At 36.4% G+C, this 20,545-nt stretch overlaps 2 protein-coding genes across 3 annotated transcripts; one reads left to right on the forward strand and one right to left on the reverse strand.

Moving 5' to 3' along the window:
- The first annotated feature begins 173 nt into the window (after window positions 1-173).
- zdhhc2 (zinc finger DHHC-type palmitoyltransferase 2) lies at window positions 174-14,778 on the forward strand. Its single transcript, XM_043257628.1, has 13 exons — window positions 174-636; window positions 5,466-5,492; window positions 5,865-5,959; window positions 6,428-6,548; window positions 6,742-6,811; window positions 6,904-6,936; window positions 7,687-7,807; window positions 8,339-8,471; window positions 9,757-9,883; window positions 9,960-10,052; window positions 10,815-10,918; window positions 11,053-11,112; window positions 13,280-14,778. Exons 1-12 carry the CDS (start codon window positions 516-518, stop codon window positions 11,091-11,093), a joined length of 1,086 nt encoding a protein of 361 aa, XP_043113563.1. The 5' UTR covers window positions 174-515; the 3' UTR covers window positions 11,094-11,112; window positions 13,280-14,778.
- Window positions 14,779-15,097: 319 nt separating this feature from the next.
- On the reverse strand, window positions 15,098-20,395 carry cnot7 (CCR4-NOT transcription complex, subunit 7). Of its 2 annotated transcripts, XM_043257630.1 has the most exons (7): window positions 20,237-20,395; window positions 18,984-19,191; window positions 17,959-18,152; window positions 17,598-17,759; window positions 17,240-17,384; window positions 16,457-16,567; window positions 15,098-16,353 (listed from the first exon to the last, which is right to left on the reverse strand). In XM_043257630.1, the coding sequence occupies exons 2-7, from the start codon at window positions 19,098-19,100 to the stop codon at window positions 16,222-16,224; spliced, it is 861 nt and encodes a 286-aa protein (XP_043113565.1). In that variant the 5' UTR covers window positions 19,101-19,191; window positions 20,237-20,395; the 3' UTR covers window positions 15,098-16,221. The 2 variants fall into 2 exon arrangements, with proteins under 2 accessions (XP_043113565.1, XP_043113566.1); XM_043257631.1 differs by lacking the exons at window positions 18,984-19,191; window positions 20,237-20,395 and having other exon boundaries at window positions 17,598-17,830; window positions 17,959-18,098.
- Window positions 20,396-20,545: the final 150 nt, after the last annotated feature.

Here is a 20,545-nt window from a genome sequence, read left to right on the forward strand (position 1 = left end):
ATATATATATATATATATATATATATATATATATATAATTTTATTTTTTTTTTTTTGCTTATTTAAGCTATTTTTATCATCAGAAAATGACCAACAAAACTAAAACGTGTATTTTACTAACACGTATTTAACCGCTGTGTTATTTCATTGTAGTCTGCCGATGTAAAGTGTTAATGGACGCTGCTCCGGTGTTTTGTACCATTTTTTAAATATGCCAGACAGAGGACACCTTTGCTCATTTGCAGCAGACAAACCTACGGGCGACGATGGAAACCGGTAGAGCAGGGCTTTGGTGTAGTAGCACCTCCACTGCGTCGCGTGAGCGTCGTGTAAGTTTGTAGAAAGGGGCGGTACCGATGTGCTACGCCGCAAACGAGAGCGACCGGAGAACCGGAGGATGGAGGAGCAGACGGAGCGCAGCTGCACGCGGAAGGCGATATGATGTTTTAGGAGCGGTGCGGGCTCGGTGAAGCTGAACTTGTCGTTTTGGCCACTTTTGGTCATCAAATAGAAAGATGGCGCCGTCGGGCTCGCGTAGCGTTGACTGCTGGACAGTTTTATACTGGATCCCGGTGCTGTTCATCAGCGCGATCGTGGCATGGTCCTACTACGCTTATGTAGTGCAGCTCTGCATAGGTAAGGCTGGAAGCAGATCTCTGAATGAAGTTGGAACGAATAAATAACACCTGGCCTCGACCATGTGTTATGCATATGTCTGCCTCTATTACTAGAGCAATATATCTGCTAATGAGAGGGTCCATTTACTTATGAACGCACTGACTAAGAGAGGGTCATGGTTAGTGTCAAGAGGTACGAGATGAATTTCTTTAACCTCACTCTTTACGCGTGCGTGTGCTTTGGAAAATGTCTGCATAAGAACCTTTAATATTATAATTTTATGCATGTCTCTGCATCTTAACTACGAGACTGAAAACATATATGGGTCAGTGAGTAATAGGGATGTGTGAGATTTAAAAAAAAAAGGATCTTTTAAAAAAATACGTAAGCCAAGTTTATAGAAATCTAACTGTAAGATGTATCCTATCAGTTATACATTTTGGAAAAACATTAAAAAAAATGTCAATTTAAAAGTACAAATATATCTATGGAGTGACATTTTCTCTGATGCTACAAATATTTAAGAAGTTAATAAGTAGTTTAGCTTTGATTCGAATACAATGCAACTTCTTCAAAGTGTATATATATATATATATATATATATATATATATACATATATATATATTTTATGGTTGCCATATTGACCTCGAATTGCTGGACAGACATTTAAATATTAAAGAAATAATGTGTGTGTGTGTGTATATATATAACTTACCCATATGTAATACTTTATACAGCACATTACCCTATAGCTACTCCATGGTAGTCATTAAGACATCATAAAAAAATATCTCCCAGTGTTTTGCTGCTGTAAACAATATCTTCAAACTTATGTACTGTGTCATTTGTTTAGACTGTGGTTTATTTATGCATGCGCAACAAGCAAAGGTTTGTCTTCACATTAACTTCAGAACTTCATTCGCTCCTTTGATAACATCTGCTGTCACGGCCCCATAAAAACCGCATGAAGAGGCTTTATTGTTCTCTTGAAGGGTGGATGATCATGAGGATGCCCTGTTTTTCGCCGAAGACTAATGGTGTGTGTGTTTGAGCTCCTTTTAATAGAATCAAATGACATTCAAATAATTGTGCGTAAAACAGCAGCTTTGTATGTTCCTCAGAGACTTCACTGAGCGAGGCTTCAGTGACCAGGCCTCACTTCTGACTGCCGTTGCCACTGGCAGTTCATACCAGTTTATGCTGAAACGCAAACAGTGGGTCTTCGTAGGCTTGCTTTGCACTTGACTCCAGGATGACAGAACGAAAACCGTATTGTGCTTTATTGTCTTATTTCGAAAGCCGCTAGTTTGCATTGGTTAGTAGGATTATCTAGTTGGCTTGTTGCAACAAGCACGCGAATAACCAAAATCACTACAAACAGTACTGGTTTAAAAGATCCGCCCGCTTGTTAATGCCGTCTCTGCATCTATCTTAGCAAGCCACCATAATGAGAGGTCAATGAGTCTTTACCAAACCTTAGGTGACAAATGTTGAACATACTGTCTACTGATCCTTATGTCTTAAAGCTAATCTCACCGCCAAGCTGTCAAACTCAACCTCACCAATCTCTACTTGACCTATTTCTGCTGTCAGATCACTTGTGCTGCACACTGAGTTTAGCAACAAACACATTTGACATTTCTTAGACAGCAACACTGACACCTTCAGGGAAAGAACGGTTTCATTGTTAAATCTGCTACTAATGAATCTCGTCATCTGTGGACGGTTTTTATTAATCTAATGAAGAGGGTTATGTGCTAGTATACTTTAGTCAGAGTAGCGCCGTACTGACAGGATTGAAAACGAGTGCAGTGTGTTTAAAAGGCACTTGTGCAAAATTCACTTTTACATGTTGGTTGAACATAAATGTGTGTTTGCAGTGTGTGTACACAATCAAAAATTCTCCTACACCTACTTTTTTTTTAACCCCCATAAATTAGAAGCAGTATCTCAGAACGAGCCGTCTGCAGAATCTGTATAAAGTGACTATATCATATTTTATAAGACTGTTGACAGACACCCCGTCCTGAGTGAGACGGTCTCAATCAGACGTGTTTATCTGCATGCTAGAGCATTTAAAAGCAGCACTTAAGTAAGAAAAGTCTTATTAAAGCTACAAAAGTTATTCAGTCTAGAGCAGTGCGTGATTTTCCACTGGTATTTTATTGTTTGGGTCATATTAACAGTGTAGACAGCAGTATATATTGTGTATTACATTCATTTTTAGCATAAACTTGTATTTGATAGTTTAAAATATGCAAGAGAACTTATTTTAGTAACTTACGTGTGGTGTGACAGCAAAACCATATGTATCAAACGTTTTAACTGATTTGTGCGATGTGTATCATCCGCGATATTATTGTAAATGTTTTAACAATGTGCGATTTGACATTACTTAGTATATTGCAAAACATGTACAGTGCACACGTACATTACGCGATGAAGTGTAGTGGGCTAAACTGTGCATTTAGAGAGTTTCGTTGCATGCTTCATTCTGTTAAAATGCATTAGAAGATCACAAAATATGGGGCCAGAAAAGGTTCATATTTATATGATTTTATATAGTTAAAATTGCTGTTGTATTGGTTTTATACAACAATTCAATAAACAATAAGTTAATATTAAGAGGCACAATATATTGACTGATTTTATTTTACCAACAAAAAATTATTACAAACAACCACAAAACAGTTCCGCGTCTCTGAGCAACATGACAGTGTTTTGTTCCTAAATGAATCAACATTTTAAATGATTTGGTTCATTCGTAAGGACTCACTTATTAACAGTGACTTGCTGGCACCTGCTGGTGGTTTTAATTTCACATTTAAAGTGTTTTCACATCTTTACACGTTAAAGCGCTCAATGTCCCTCTGAGCTGAATTAAAAGAGCATGTAAATACTCTTTTAATTCAATACAACATTAAATAATGCCACTTATAATTGACTGGTTAAATGAAACAGTTTGACTGAAAATATTCTTACCTTTAGAAATAAAATGTTTTTTTTATTAAAGGTAAGAATACTCATAAAATTGGTAAAAAAATAAAATAAAATAAATAAATATATATATATATATATATATATATATATATATATATATATATATATATATATATATATATATATATATATATATATATATATATAAAACTTACATGAAAAGTTGATTTCTGTTCACTGATGTGGATTGACCACACAGAATAAAAAATAATAAGTCAAATAATTTAAGTCAAAATTATTATTAAAATGTACTGAATCCGACTACATTTTACAGAAATAAGTCGAGAAAGGTAGAACGTAACAACAGCACATTTACCCTGCTTTAGTGTATACCGGGCAGTAGGTTTCAATCAAAATAGATATTAATATCCAGTTTTATTGAGGCTAATAGATGCTTTTTATCTTCTTTGACAGGGTGAACAATTGCGTGGGCTTCGCCAATAAATAATCTGTCCATGATAGTCAGTCATCAGCACAAAAACACACTCAGCAAACATTGCTATTTAATATCGTTACTGAGATCTTTTTTTTTTCCAATATCACACACCCCTACCTTTAAAACACACGATTTCAGCATGATACTAAAACCAAACATGTTTTTTGTAGCAGAGTATCTGAGGTGCTAGCCGTAAAGGCTCTGTCCTGTACTGAAAAAAGGGGCGGGGAATAGCAGCTTATTTGCATTTAAAGATACAGGCATGAAAACGGCGCGTTTCTGCTTCCACTCCAAATACACATTTTCAAAATGACATTATAAATTACCATTCTAGGGACACCTGAAACTTATATTACATCTTGTAAAAAGGAGCATATTAGGTGTCCTTAAATGGACTGTACTGTTGTTTAATAACGTACAAATTGTTCAGCTAAAAAACGTATAGTTAACACAATCTTCATAAAACATAGTGAAATGTGATCTGGGGGTTTTATACAGTGTTAAAACCGTTGTTAAGACAGTATCTTAACAGCCTCATTATCTGTGTTAAATTCAAATGGCGTCTCAGTTGACTAATGTTTATGACAGGGTATTATAATAATGACCTTTCTACAGTATGTAACGTGTACTCAGACTTGCAGTAATTCTTCACATGCCTTTTGTGTACAATTACAAAATCAGAAAAATCTTTATAATGCCACAAGCGCATCACAGTTTTTTTTTAAGTTTGCCGAGTGCTCCCTAGGGTGCGCATACTTAATTAAAATATCGGTTTGGAGATGCACTGCATTCTGGGATTTCATTTCTGCTCTGTGCTACAGAGGAATTACAGCTTTTTACTTCAGCGCCAGGCACTATCATCTTTCAAAGAGCATATTTTGGCTAGAGAGTAGTGCGGTCCAACCACATTAAATAAGAGGATAATCTAAATGAGGCTTTTAGGACATTGCAAAGTTAAAGTAAAGTTAAAGAACTAGATATTTATTAAAGAAACTACGCTTACTCTCAGAAGAATAGATACGAAGCCGTCGCCGATGAGGTACCTTCTGTGTCATCTGCGAGGATGCTCGTATCTTGTTGGCTATTTTTCTGTGCGGTTGTGGTTTAGTGTCTCTAACCTGGCCACCAAAATATAGCTTATCGCTCTGAAAGCGCACCAGTTGAAGAGGTGCAATTATGAGCTAGTGAATTTGGGCATCTGATCAAGAGTCTCCGTACAGCGTGAGTTCCAGCAACAGCGATCAGAGAACTGTGCTGAGAACCATCTGCTGCTCACTGACCTTCTATGAAATGCACAAGGAGTTTCTGACCTACTGTTTATGCAATAATAGCCAGTGCAGAATTCAAATCATTCAGCATCGAGTAAGTTGTAGAGACAAAGTTACCTTTCTCTTTCTCGTTCCTCTACAGAAACCATCGAAAACATGGGAGAGAAAAGTAAGTCAGCTTTTTTTTTTGTACTGCATGTTTACTTGTTGGGGTTTTTTTTGCATTTTTTGAAGAAAATCTAAGTGGGACTTTTAATGTAGGTTACCACTCAGAGTTTGAAGCCAGTGAGACTTTTTATGTTTAAAAAAATGCCTTTTAATGCAGCATGGAAACTGCACAACCATTTTCAACATTGATAATAATCAGAATTTTAGAATGCCATAATGACATTTTAAATAATATAAGCCGCGTGAATATATTGTAATAATATAATAGTATTTCACAATATTACTGTTTTACCATGTTTGTGATAAAAATGCATAGGAACATCAAATATCTAGCTATTTTTAATCACCTTTCAATATTTGTTTTGTATCACAGTAGTTTACCTCCTGGTATATCATGTGCTTTTCATCATGTTCTCGTGGTCATACTGGCAAACCATCTTCACTAAACCTATGAACCCGCTCAAAGAGGTTAGTATATTTAATTACAGAACTAAGTTATTTATTAATACATATACATTTCATGGTAAACGTTTTGAGTAATGATTAGAAGACACCTGAAGAGACTCGAATGCGTTTGTTTCTGAGAAATCAGTTTAAATGTTATTGCGCAGCATGATTCGTGAGGAGTTGGCTTATAACGGCGTTGTGTAACATTTGTAAATATATGGTACAACTCCCATTAGAATGAATCTTTGGTTACACATATTGAAGGAAAACCAGCACGCTGGGTCGTAAACCGCGTGCGATTGCTGCTGTAACCGTAGCACCTCACTGCGAGCGGTTATTATTTCAAGCCGAGAGATTGAGAAACAAACTGTAATAGAGAAACCACGCATGGCTCAATCAGTCGTACTCCTCGCACATCTCTGACTGCGGAGCGTGCTGCTTGTCACACAGAAATATCAAAATGTTTTGGTTTTCGTCTGTTCCTTTCAGTTCCACCTGTCACATTCTGACAAAGAGCTATTAGAGCGTGAAGATCGGAGAGAATCTCAACAGGAGATCTTGAGGAGAATTGCTAAGGACTTGCCCATTTACACACGCACTATGTCTGGAGGTGGGCACTTTTCTTTAAGTTCAGCACATCCTAATTGTCCCTCGGTCAGCAGGCCCGGTTTGCAACAGTCCATTCAGCCCAGATTTAGGTTCAGTAACAAATAATAGCCACAGTCAATTGCATTTGTTTCAATCTGTCTTCAGTCTTCAGTGAATCCTATCGATCTGTGTTTTAACAAGCTGTCTTGATACAGCTATCCGCTACTGTGATCGCTGTCTGCTGCTGAAGCCTGATCGATGTCATCATTGCTCTGCCTGTGATATGTATGGCTTTTCTCTTTTTTTTTTAAAGACACAACACATATTAGATCTTGCTGGGCTGCATTTTAACAGCTCCTCCCTCCGCTGTTTTACAGGTGCATTTTAAAGATGGATCACCATTGTCCGTGGTATGTACTTGCTCAGTAGATTTAATGCAAAGCAAGAATAAAAAAGCTTTTTGTCTCAGAGGAAACACATGCGCCAAACATTTCTGTTTATTTATTTATTTTTTATTTTTTTAAATAAAATTCGAATTTGTCATTTAAGGCCTAAAATAGAATAAAAATAAGATGGAAATACTGAGTGAACATAACTTTAAATCTATCCGAGAAACAGTGTTTTTACTTTAATCCAACTCAAATATGATATTATGATATGGCTTATTTCAGCACAGTTTAATTAATTGTTAATACTTATGAAATGATAGTGTATTAGTTTTTGTATGATCTGCTTAGGACCCACTGACAGTTTAGTGGTAAACCTTCATACTTGCTTTTTTTTATTAATTTTTTTATTGCGTTTGTATAAATCACATCATATTCGAACAAAATCGTATGTCATTACCATGAATTTACATTTATAAACAAGTACTACATTTTGGTATTCATAAATCGTATGTTTCAAGAGGGAAAAAAAAATGACGATGCGTAGCTAATAAATGGGCAATACTATAAAAATGTTTTATTTAAGTCAAAATTATAATTTAAATGTACTGAATCCGATTACTACATTTTACAGAAATAAGTCGAGAAAGGTAGAACGTAACAACAGCACATTTACCCTGCTTTAGTGTATACCGGGCAGTAGGTTTCAATCAAAATAGATATTAATATCCAGTTTTATTGAGGCTAATAGATGCTTTTCATCTTCTTTGACAGGGTGAACAATTGCGTGGGCTTCGCCAACTACAAGTTTTTCATGCTCTTCCTAGCATATTCTTTGCTGTATTGCCTCTTCGTCACTGCCACAGACTTGCAGTATTTCATTCAGTTCTGGACGGTAAGTATGAATTATTAATTTCTTCAGCTTATATTGGGAAACAGCAAAAACGTGATTGTGCAGATAGGCTATCTATAATGGCTTGAGCAATATTACGTTTTCATCTTCGCTTTTAAGTAAAAAAAGTGTGCTTTTATTTTTTGAAAGGTTGATGGTAAAACGCACGAGCGTCTAATCCAATATTTGGTAGGACTGAGTCAATCACAGACGTCAATGCTTTGATTGACCGACTTATTCCTCTAGTTATGGTAGTCTCTGATCGCCTCCCTCAGCGCAAAACACTTTAGTTTTTGTTATTTCTGTTAGATCCGAAGCGAACGCAGGCAAATGTTGTAGTTTGGCAAAGATGGTCCGTAGGGACCATGTATCCCTCTTCTGCTTGTTCCCGCTTCTCCAGTTTATTCCTTTCAACCTCTAAGACGTGAATTGAGCCTTCCGCATTGTAGTCTCTACAAATCTATATACGAGTTAGCTTAAATCAGGCTGTTTCTTGTTTATTTGTTTGACGCCTGGTTGTGGTGTTTCTTCCAGAACGGTCTGCCCGACACCCAAGCCAAGTTTCACATCATGTTCCTGTTTTTCGCTGCCTCCACGTTCTCAGTGAGCCTAGCGTTTTTGTTTGCTTATCACTGCTGGCTTGTCTGCAAGAACAGATCCACCTTGGGTGAGTGGGCTGTGCTTTAATTACCCTCGGATTTCAGTAGTAAGCACTGGCTCATCAATAGCGTGTATTTTGCTTCCTGCGATCGTCCGTCCGCGCTCTGCCTGATCAAATACGTCTCATGCATCCAGTGGCTCAGATCTGGGGCAGGTGGTGTTTAGGTCTTTTTGCAGTCTGCCCTTTGTGGCAGATCCTCGAGGGAACATGTATCTGTGACAACATGCCCAGTCTTCTGGCAAAAGCAAGTGTGTCAAGATGCATTATGGTTGAAAATGTTGAAAATACATCTCAGCAACAGACACATTCTAGTCTTGTGAAGCCTACTGTATCATATCTGAAATGTGAAGACCTCTAAATGATTTGAACGCTCAAAGCTTTACTGAAAAACCTATTGTATACAGTCTATCACTTTTTAAGCAAACTGTAGAAAATGGCAGTGAATTAAACTGTAAAAAATGCTACAGTAAAAAACTGTTAACCTGAAGTTTACAGTGAATAACTATAGATTGACATTCCCAAAATTAAATGTCAAATTTGATGTTTTTTGTTGTTGTTGTTGAAATAACTGTTTCTTCATTGCTTTTTTGTACGTTGGGGTTGTATCTTATATCTAATAACCTATAAAAACCTAAAATGTTGCTACGGTAAATTTCTTTAAAAAGTGTTACCGTAAACTTTACAGATTTTTTTACAGTGCAAGTAAAAGGCCTTTTAGTATAAATTAATATATGTTAGTCTTCCAATTTGTGGTTTTTAAGTAAATGTAAGAAAAACATTGGTTATTATATTGTTAGTAATAAGATGAACACTTGCTGGGCTGAAGCAAATTGATTATCCATGCATAATTTTTTTGGAAGTAGCATGGGTATATTTGTAGAAATAGCCAACAATACATTGCATGGATCAAAATTATTTATTTTTGATTTGGAACCAGCCAATAATCATTCGTATATTAAGTTAAGATCATGTTCCATGAAGATATTTTGTAATTTTTTTTTACCATAAATATATCAAAACTTATAGTATGGGTTGGTCAAAGATACAAATACAGCAATGTGTGTGTATATATATATATATATATATATATATATATATATATATATATATATATATATATATATATATATATATACACACACACACATTCATTTTGTCTAAAGGTATGCTGTTTTATATATGTATAACGATTTATGTCAGGCTTCAGTGTTTGGAGAGAAAAAAAACAAAATCATGTAGTATATAATATATGAAACATCTTTATGTGGTTTAAATGTTTTTCTTGTCTCAGAGGCTTTCAGGGCACCTGCATTCCAGCACGGACCAGACAAGAACGGCTTCAGTTTAGGAATAACCAAAAACTTTCGCCAAGTGTTCGGAGATGAAAAGAAATACTGGCTGTTGCCTGTTTTTTCAAGGTATCGGTTGTTGTTCGGTAGTTCAGTAGAGTGTTCTGTGATCTCATTCCCTCAGCATCACATTGTGTTTCTGCAGTCTGGGCGACGGCTGTTCATTCCCCACATGTCTAGTGAACGTAGACCCCGAACAACCCTCCTCACCCTCTGGACGCAACCCTTCAATCAAAAGGTCCGTGGCTCAGAATGAATTATTCATTTAGGAAACTGTGTTGAATCACAAAAAAAAGTTGCAGATATTTCACTGTAAAACCTAACAGATGTATATAACATAACTAACATTTTTAGTTGCAATGTACTGGTTAATTTTAACTGTGAAAATTGAGTGATTTGCACATTTTGCATACTATGTCTTTATTATCATTGTCAAGCTAGTTTATAGTTCCCAGGAGTAAATGTTGAAATGAACAGTTATATTATGTGTGCACAGGATTAATATAGGAGGAAATCTATTAGTGTTTAATGCTCTTTTTTGTATGGTTTATGTTACTTCTGCATTTTTGGGGGGTTCATGTGCTAAAGAGCTTGGGCTTAGGATCAGGATGGGACATTAAGACTACTATAGTAGATTACTATAAACTGCATTATGTAAAGCATGTGTGCTGTTGCTAACCGGACAATTAACCATTGCTTACTGGAGTTACACTTACTTGATCTTTTTAAGGTTTGCATGGTTTTAACCATGAGTTGCAATTAGTTTGGATGTTTTCAGTAAGGTCAACTTTAGATTTTACAGTATACATAGCAATATGAAAAATACAAAATAAAAATATGCATAGGAATAATTTTACATTGCAATCAAACAATGAGTCAAGAAAGAAATTTGTAGTAGATATTACTTCTGGTTACAATTTCACACTAGAAATGCACATTGAATTGCGAGATACTGCATTGACGATATGCAGAGTTTTTCATTTATTTCATTCTCTTCTAGTGTTGGAGATTCCCATCAGTTTCCACCTAAACCTCTGAGAGAGTCTCAGAGCCGACTGCTGAATAACGGACAGTCAGAGGGAAGTGAAGACAGAGACAAAAGAGGTGAACAATACAAAACACTGCTAATTTGAGTGTTCTGTGTGCCTTGAATATAGATATGACATACGTTTGCGGGTATGGATGTGTATTACTATGTGGTCAAACAACATGGTGCTCAATCTGTATTTATTTAACAGGTACAAGCAACCCAGCCTTGACTATCGAGAAGGAAACTTAGGAGCTTGTTAATGAAACAGGTTTGTTACTTTTGTGTGTACTTATTGCTGTAACATATGACTTATTTTCAGATAGCAAAGCATGTCAAAATTATAATACTGTAACACTCGCTACCATTTGGGGTCAGTTTTGAAAGAAGTTTCTAATGAGCCCCAAGGCTTCATTGATTTAATTAAAAATAAAGAAAAGAAAACAGTAATATTGTGAAATATTATTACAATTTTTATTAGCTGTATTCTGTTGTGATTATAATAGTATGCAAACATTGCAATTAGCATTTTAAAATATAATACATTTTTATTGAAAATGCAATAAAATATAAGATCAGCATTTATCTGAAATAAAAATATATTGAAACATTTTATTTTGAATTTATGCAACATTCATGGCATTTATTTGAACATTTTACATTTATAAATGTATTCACTTTTTTTTTTTAATTTTATTAATTCCTGCCAAATAGAAGTGTGTGTGCATATATATATATATATATATATATATATATATATATATATATATATATATATATATATATATATATTTTGATATATAACTGATCCTGAATTTTGAACAGTAGTGCATATATATATATATATATATATACAGGAGTGCAGAATTATTAGGCAAATGAGTATTTTGACCACATCATCCTCTTTATGCATGTTGTCTTACTCCAAGCTGTATAGGCTCCAAAGCCTACTACCAATTAAGCATATTAGGTGATGTGCATCTCAGTAATGAGAAGGGGTGTGGTCTAATGACATCAACACCCTATATCAGGTGTGCATAATTATTAGGCAACTTCCTTTCCTTTGGCAAAATGGGTCAAAAGAAGGACTTGACAGGCTCCGAAAAGTCAAAAATAGTGAAATATCTTGCAGAGGGATGCAGCACTCTTAAAATTGCCAAGCTTCTGAAGCGTGCTCATCGAACAATCAAGCGTTTCATTTAAAATAGTCAACAGGGTAGCAAGAAGCGTCTGGAAAAACCTAGGCGCAAAATAACTGCCCGTGAACTATGAAATGTCAAGCGTGCAGCTGCCAAGAGGCCACTTGCCACCAGTTTTGCCATATTTCAGAGCTGCAACATCACTGGAGTGCCCAAAAGAACAAGGTGTGCAATACTATAAAGAAAGGCTGAAAAACAACCACCACTGAACAAGACACACAAGCTGAAACGTCAAGACTGGGCCGAGAAATATCTCAAGACTGATTTTTCTAAGGTTTTATGGACTGATGAAATGAGAGTGAGTCTTGATGGGCCCGTGGCTGGATCGGTAAAGGGCAGAGAGCTCCAGTCCGACTCCAACGCCAGCGAGGTAGAGGTGTAGTACTGGTTTGGGCTGGTATCATCAAAGATGAGCTTGTGGGGCCTTTTCGGGTTGAGGATGGAGTCAAGCTCAACTCCCAGTCCTACTGCCAGTTTCTGGAAGACACCTTCTTCAAGCAGTGGTACGGGAAGTAGTCTGCATCCTTCAAGAAAAACCTGGTTTTCATGCAGGACAGTGCTCCATCACACGCATCCAAGTACTCCACAGCATGGCTGGCAAGAAAGGGTCTAAAAGAAGAAAAACTAATGACTTGGCCTCCTTGTTCACCTGATCTGAACCCCATAGAGAACCTGTGGTCCATCATGAAATGTGAGATTTACAAGGAGGGAAACCGGTACACCTCTCTGAACAGTGTCTGGGAGGCTGTGGTTGCCGCTGCACACAATGTTGATGGTGAACAGATCAAAACACTGACAGAGTCCATGGATGGCAGGCTTTTGAGTGTCCTTGCAAAGAAAGGTGGCTATATTGGTCACTGATTTGTTTTGGGTTTTATTTTTGAATGTCAACTGTATATTTGTGAATGTTGAGCTGTTCTGTTGGTTTCACTGGTGAAAATAAATAATTGAAATGGGTATGTTTAAGTTGCCTAATAATTATGCACAGTAATAGCCACCTGCACACACAGATATCCTCCTAAAATAGCTAAAACTAAAAACTACTTCCAAAAATATTCAGCTTTGATATTGAGTTTTTTGGGTTCATTGAGAACATGGTTGTTGTTGTTGTTCAATAATAAGATTAATCCTCAAAAATACTACTTGCCTAATAATTCTGCACTCCCTATATATAAATACTCTTGTAATCCTTAAATGTCTTAATAGCTTGTTCTAAATGAGTTGACTTTCTTTCTCTAGGGGTTTTGTGCTCGTGATGTCTGTTGTCAGTGGAAGAGAAAGGACGTCTCCACTGCTCTTGCACAGACATGCACTGCCCATCTACTCTCTACCTAATGAGTTACAATCATTCACAAGAGCTGACAGTGCAGGAGTATGCTGTGTACTGTACATACATGAAGGGCCAGCCTCTCGTCCTTCTCGCAAACCGTATGGCTATCTCAACGTGCCTAAAGATGCCCACAGATGTGGCTGAACATTTGGTAACATTACCGTGGTTCCTGCAAGACCCACATTTTCAAACGCGTAGAAGTTTGTACGGTAAATGCCTTGAATATAGCTTGCGCGGCGTAGGCAGTGCTGAAGAAGGTGGCGTTTTTTTGTTAGTCTGGAAAATGTGAAGTATTTATGCATGCTGTGTGATGGTGGTATGTAGTCGTTTGTCATGTTTGAAATGTGAACAACGAAAAGCCCAAGTGCTTTTGCACTAGACTTCGACAAATTTGACCGTTTTTTGATCTTGCATCGTTGAAATGCAGCAGCATCTCTTATTTTATTCATTACCACACAGATGCGCATCATGACTATAATCTGTTTTATTTGACAAAGTGTCAGCGAGGATCTTGTCCATAACATTTAAGTCTGGATCCCAGCCGTCATGAATTTTGCAAAGGGTCATACACAGGCAAAATGACTGATGTAGCAAATTTTTTTGGCCATTTTTAGCGCTGGATATTCAGACAAAAACACTGTTTATTCACTTTTTTACCTGACAAGCACAGGGAAGACAAAAATACTCTATATGCACTTTGAACAGCGCTTAAAGCTGCAAATTATTTCAGTTTTTAAATCGTTTTTGTCCTGATGTTTTCTTGATGGTTCTGTCTAATCAAGTATGCAAAGTATATAATGCATTGTGTTAACTCCGTGCACATTCTTGCACTGCAACCGCAGAGAATATTTCTTTAATAAAGGTCCGTATATTTGATTATTTGAAACATACTTTCCATTACCCTGTTTGCACAATTAATGCAAAACTTTAATAAAGATGTGCTTTTGTATCACATCTGATTTATCCAAGGGCTCTGATAACGTACTTACTACCATATTTCCGATCTCAGTTTGATTCAGCAGTTATTGCATGTAAACGTAAACGTACTTGTACTTGATTTTGACTGAGGCGTGAACAAAACCTCAGAAATGCCAAGACTTGTGGTGTGTAGTCCGTTTTGTAGTTTTTATGGAAAATGTCCGTTTATTTTGTGATTAGGTTCACACACCACATAAAAAGAAACTGTGATACAAGATTTCTACTGGTTCTTGCTTTTGTGTACGTAGACCAGCTGATTGTTGTTGCTGCTTTTGTTCTTTTTGAGAGTATGTAAAGTTCTGCTGGCTATCTGTGTGTTGGTAGCTTGATGTGTTCTCATATAAAGTCAGACTGTGTATGATAATGCCATTGAATGATATGCCTTGAGTGTTACTGTAAGAGAAATAAAGTGATATTTTATTAAGTGCTACAGTGTTGTTTAAATATTGTTCAATCAGTGTTATGGAACCATATTTATAGCATCTGTCCATTAAAGGACTAGTCAATATAATTATAATTCGCTGACAAATCACCCTCAGGGTTATCAAAGAGTTATTAAAAAAAAATGTCCATTCATTGAAGGGGATACATTGGTGAAGAAGTAACGTAATGCTGTATCAGAACAAATTAAGTAACAAAATCTTGGACTCCTACATTTTACAGCACATTTATATTTTTCAGGGTGAACTATTCCTTAAGAATGGCGTGATAAAACTTTAAAGCAGCATAAATCTAAACAGATTTTTGGATATGTTAGAAAAAATCTGGCTTTTATTTCCAAATGCTCTAAAAACAGTCGCTCTTTATATTGCATGATACCAACGTGGATGCCGTACACATCAAGATGATAACAAACGGGAGGGAGGAGGTTAAGAGCTACCAAAATCTTCATTCACCGAACCAGAAAAAAGGGGGCAGGCTGTGTTCACGCGATTCACATATCTATAAAAGCTCAGGTTAGTTAACACAGCATTTATTCAAATGTTTCGGTACATGCAGCAGATCTAGGCAACAAAGAATTGTAAAGCAATACAATACAAAAAAACAGAGGAAACGGAGGAAAAACCCAAACAGCACAAAATGTGCACCATTCATAAACCAGCACTACAAGTAAAACTAATTCCACTGATACTGAGTACTTGACTTGGCTAAGATTTCTTTTAAGAGGCATTATTTCTTAAATGAATAAAAGGCTTTGAACTTTGATACTAAAATACTACAAAACCTTTAAATCTCTTTTAAAAATGAAAATGGAAAGACAATCTTGATCCAGAAGCATGTGACCTCAGTTCACTTAAATAGTGGCAGTTACTATCATCACTCTTAATTTACTTGTGTGGTAAAATCTGTGCTAACCCAACATAAAGGGTAAAATCAGTGCAAGGCTTTGCTTTACAATAAAGTGCCTGTATTTACCTGTGTCTGTGAGATCCTCCATCTGCCTAAAGCTATTGCGGAGAGTGAGAAGTCAGTACTCCTGTGATCAGGGAATGACAGTTCACGTAGGTGACTGGTGAACTTGGTTTCGCCAAATTATTCGATGAACTACGCAGCCGTACACAAGAAGAAACGAATGCAATAAATTAACGATAAAAAAAGAACATAAAAAGTAGCTTAATATTAAGGCTGAGCTGTGGGGGGGGGAAACTAAAACACCAAATGGTTCCTCTTCTTTAACCATAAAAGATGAACGTTGTGTGAGAAGGCAACAAAGGGAAGAAGTTTTTTTTTTCTTCTGTTGGATGGGAGCTTTAAAGTGCAAAATCCTATCAAATCTTTCACGAAGAACAAAACAACAACTACAACAACAACTAAAAACCCATGTTTTGAGCCCTGTATATGAGGTTGTTTACGGTGAGGGATTCTTGTTGTGTCATGACTGCTGCTTGTTTGCCTCCTCCTCGTAAGCGTTTCCGGTGCCGTTCTGGACATAGGATGAGCCTGAACCCAGTCCATACAAGTGACCACAATACTTTGCGTCATCAATGTGATCCTCAAAAAACATCTGCAACCACAACGACGTTACGGTCAGCACAAATTTCAAAGGTTTTCGTGACACTGAATAAGCGTAGCACTTTGATGATTTGTTTTTTCATCTGAAGGCGCACCTCTCTCATCTTGAAGAAAGCCATTCCTGTGAGGAGTGAGTCAGACCCTGCCTGATGCTGAGGTCCAATTCTCTCCAGCTCAAGCTGCTCTGCAACCTCCTGCAGACCGCCCTGCACATCACATGACAGAAATCAGGCACAGACTCCTTCTCTTCGCACAGACTGCTAGAAATTAGAGTAACCCCTGATATACTTCACAGTAAATGCTCCAAAAAAGCTCTACAAGGCATACAAAAAAACATTCCCGTACGTTTTTACACAGAAAATTTGATTTAGCTTTTGTGTGCTCAACCAAAAAACATGTCAAAGTGAAAATATAACTTGTAATGCTCTATTACACCTCCTAAACTACGCAAATATTTAAATCAGTAATTAGTATATATATGCTTCTTCAACAGTGATAATTAGTCTTATGTTTAGCCTTGGTACTAGTCTTGGGTATGCAAGGAGACGTATCAGGCAATGGCAATTATTCTTAGTTTTAGTTAAAAGGCAACCATATTTTAACTTAAAAATATTGAAAATAAATTTTTATAAATATAATATTTTATTCATAATAAATTACAAATATACACACACAAAATAGTAAAATCAAACTGATCAAATCTGAATATTTGTGCTACATAAATTAAAAAAATTAAAATTATTATACACCACGTCTTTTTTGTTTTTGAGCATTTTTCTGTTGTTCAAAGAAAGCACAAAGCATAATAAATGAATAAGTCCATAAGTGTGTAAATACTTTTTAAAGCCTGCATTTAACATATTTAAATACTAAAATACCTTCAAGTTCTTACAGCTCTTCATGAGGTATTTCACATCATAAATGATGGGAAAAAATAAACGAAGAATCTCAAAGAAGTCAACCTCTTCATCTGGCAATTTCGAGTTGGACAAAATTTTAATGAGGTACCCAAAGTCATAGCCGCTGTTCGGAAAAGAGACAAAAAATTAAATTGAAAATAGACTGTAATTCATTCAACCAGGTTTTAGACACATACTACAAGCATGCATAAAAGAGAAACGTTTTTAAGCATTTTGTCAAGCTGTGAAGAATCATTTACTTTTAATGGAGCTGTGGTACGAATCACCACTGAAAGACTGTGTTCATTTCGCTGTGTGAATATTACTGTAAGATTACCTATGGAATGAGAGCCACTTGACTCCCTCACAAAGCACCACACCTGAGGTCATAAGCAGCTCAGCAAAGTACAGTGTCTCAATACCCTCGTCCTCATGCTTCTTAAACTGGATACCTGACGACGTGAGCAACTCAATGGAATCCTGTGCATACATATCTTCCCTGCAAAAGACAGTACCGTTGGTGTAATGTCCAGCTTTCATAAAGAATCACACTGATGGCTATGGATACACCTGAAGACAAGAAAAGTCATCTTGTCATATGTCTTCAACAAAGACTTGCGTACATAAGAGTGAGATCATGAATGATTGATGCGTTGCTGTGCCATACCTTTTAAAAATTACAAAAGTGGAATGCTTACGTGAGGTTAAATCTGAAGTTGAATTGCCATGTTGACGTCCCTGGGGGGTATTCACCCTGTTCGTTCATAAATGTAAGGCCAAGCTGGATGATCTTTAATAAGTCAACATTACACCGTAGCAGCTGGTACTGGTAATCAGCATTGCTTCTAAATTCACCGATTGGTCTTGCAACTACACCTGGAAACTCTGTGTCCTACAAACGCAACAACATGAGTCGAATATTTGTATATTTATCAGTATAAAAAGGGTTTTGTTCAGACAGGCAGGAAATATCTGTATATCAGATTAAAATTCTCTATAAATAAAGTCTCTAGAGCACCAAGAAACACATTAAATATGTTTCTCATCATTTTAGTTTAAGTTTCAGGAACTGTTATGTGCTTCTGGAATTTTCATTAGTTTAAAATACTTTTATTTCAGTTTAATCTATTTTTACCACAGCATAAATTTTCATACTTCAACTTATCCTTATTTCAGCTGCATTTTGAGATTTTGTTTAGTCTTTTACGTTCAGGTTTTACATTATTATATTATAATGTAAAACCTAAATGTAAAAATGTAGCTAACTAGGAAAATAATATATATATATATATATATATATATATATATATATATATATATATATTTTTTTTTTTTTTTTTTATTATTCAGGATGCAATTTGACTAATGTCATTCACAGACAATAGCAGTGTCAAAATTCACTCATTTCACTCACGTTATTTATTGAGTGTTAAATACGCACAACAAACAGGCAAAAAGACAAGATTTGCTATGATGTTTATTGTCTGACGCGCCTCATAAATGAAATTCTCCCATTCTTCCTGTCCTCTCTTTCCACAATGTCTCTTGCCATCAGGCTGACACTTAAGTCATTACTATGGCAACTGACATAGAGCTACCGGATATTAACACTGCACTGTCTGAACGTATGGATCTGATTTCACGGTTTAGAAAATGGCAGTCAGTTCTAGATCACAACTGAGAACTAAAACCTATCCGAATAAAGCATTAGTTTGAAACTCACCATTGCAACATAGTTGAATTTTCGGGTCACCTGTCGGATCCTCTTCATCTCCTCATCCAGGTTGTTGGCCCAAACCTCACATATTCTTTGACTATGATCCACAGTGGCTGCGGGCATAGTTCCAGGTTCACGGCATCAAAACCAAAAAAACACTCCCCGGGGGATATTCTCATGAAAATAATAATAATTGCTTGTTCCCTCTTTTTACCTGGGAAAAAAAACCCATTACAATCAGAAAGCTGCAGATTTAAATCAAATCGCTTAACCACAAACTAATCAAAAAGGAAAAAATAAACTTAACTAAGACCATTTAAAATGTGCAAAATAAAAAAAACCCACTTCTAATTGCAATGTGAATGGAAAAAAAAAAATCTAATCTCTATATATAATAGCACCATATGAAGCTCTCCTTTTACAGCATGACGAAACTTATTTCTGCACCAATTTGTATTCTATGCAATGGTCAATAACACATCTGCATACACTTTCAAATACGCTTCAATCTACGGTTTGTGGTTTATAACTATGTCATGGCCTGGCTAATTGACTTTGGTAAATCATTAGCTGTTTGTTTACAGGCTTCAAACTAAATGTTAGATTAGTTCATCCTTATCACTCCAGACAGAATCATGAGGACTGTAAACAGAGGAGAGAGGCTGCTATACTTCACATGCTTCCTCTTTAGTCCTAGTAAACATGATTACTCATCTACTACTGCTTCATGACAACACCAAAAGGAGACAGACATACTCATATAACGCCCAAAAAAACCTGTTGTACTGTGACTAAACATTACAACAAGTGCCAGATGAGACAAAATGGTCGCAGGCTAACAGCAGCAGCATTCAGTTCAATATGTCAAACAAAATAAGTGGGTAGATTGGTCGTGTGCCAAAAAATGTTTGCAAACATACATGTCCGTTACAGTGCCTTTCTAGCCCATTACACGTTGTTTTTATATGTCCCTAAGCTATTAAATGCCCAAATCATTTATTGCAGGTTGACATATTAGCAGCACTAGCTAACACAACATCTGCTAAACTATAAACCCCGCAAACGTCCCAAAAAATCACGCCTGCAGTCAGCTTCTGGAGGTTTTTGTAAACAATCCCTCTTGTGAGATGTGAATAAGGCTGTTTGGTGTCGACATACGTGTTTATTTGTGTATGTGGCTAGAGTGTTAGCTATTAGCCTAGCCACAAAAGTTTGTCCTGTTATTATGATCAAAGTTCACTTTTTCTGTCAGGACTTACCTTTCCTCAAACAAGGCAGTTACACTTAAAGCGTATACTGCTTCTGTAATACAAAATCGCCTTGTTTAGAAAGGACTGGGACCTTGCTCTTTACTTTTATATAGTTTTATTGGGCTAACACCGATATCAACAACCAGCTGCCACCTCTGAACTACATCACAGCGCTTCAGCGTGACGTCACGACACGTCGACGCGTGACCTTTGAACTCCGTGCTGGATTTTACGTTTTACTCTCTAGGTAAACGTTTATATTATTCTTAAAAAAAAAACCTCGGAACATTTCAATGCTTGTAAGACCCTTCTATGGTG

Source organism: Puntigrus tetrazona, chromosome 14 (genome assembly GCF_018831695.1).
Source record: "Puntigrus tetrazona isolate hp1 chromosome 14, ASM1883169v1, whole genome shotgun sequence".
Classification (NCBI taxonomy): domain Eukaryota; kingdom Metazoa; phylum Chordata; class Actinopteri; order Cypriniformes; family Cyprinidae; genus Puntigrus; species Puntigrus tetrazona.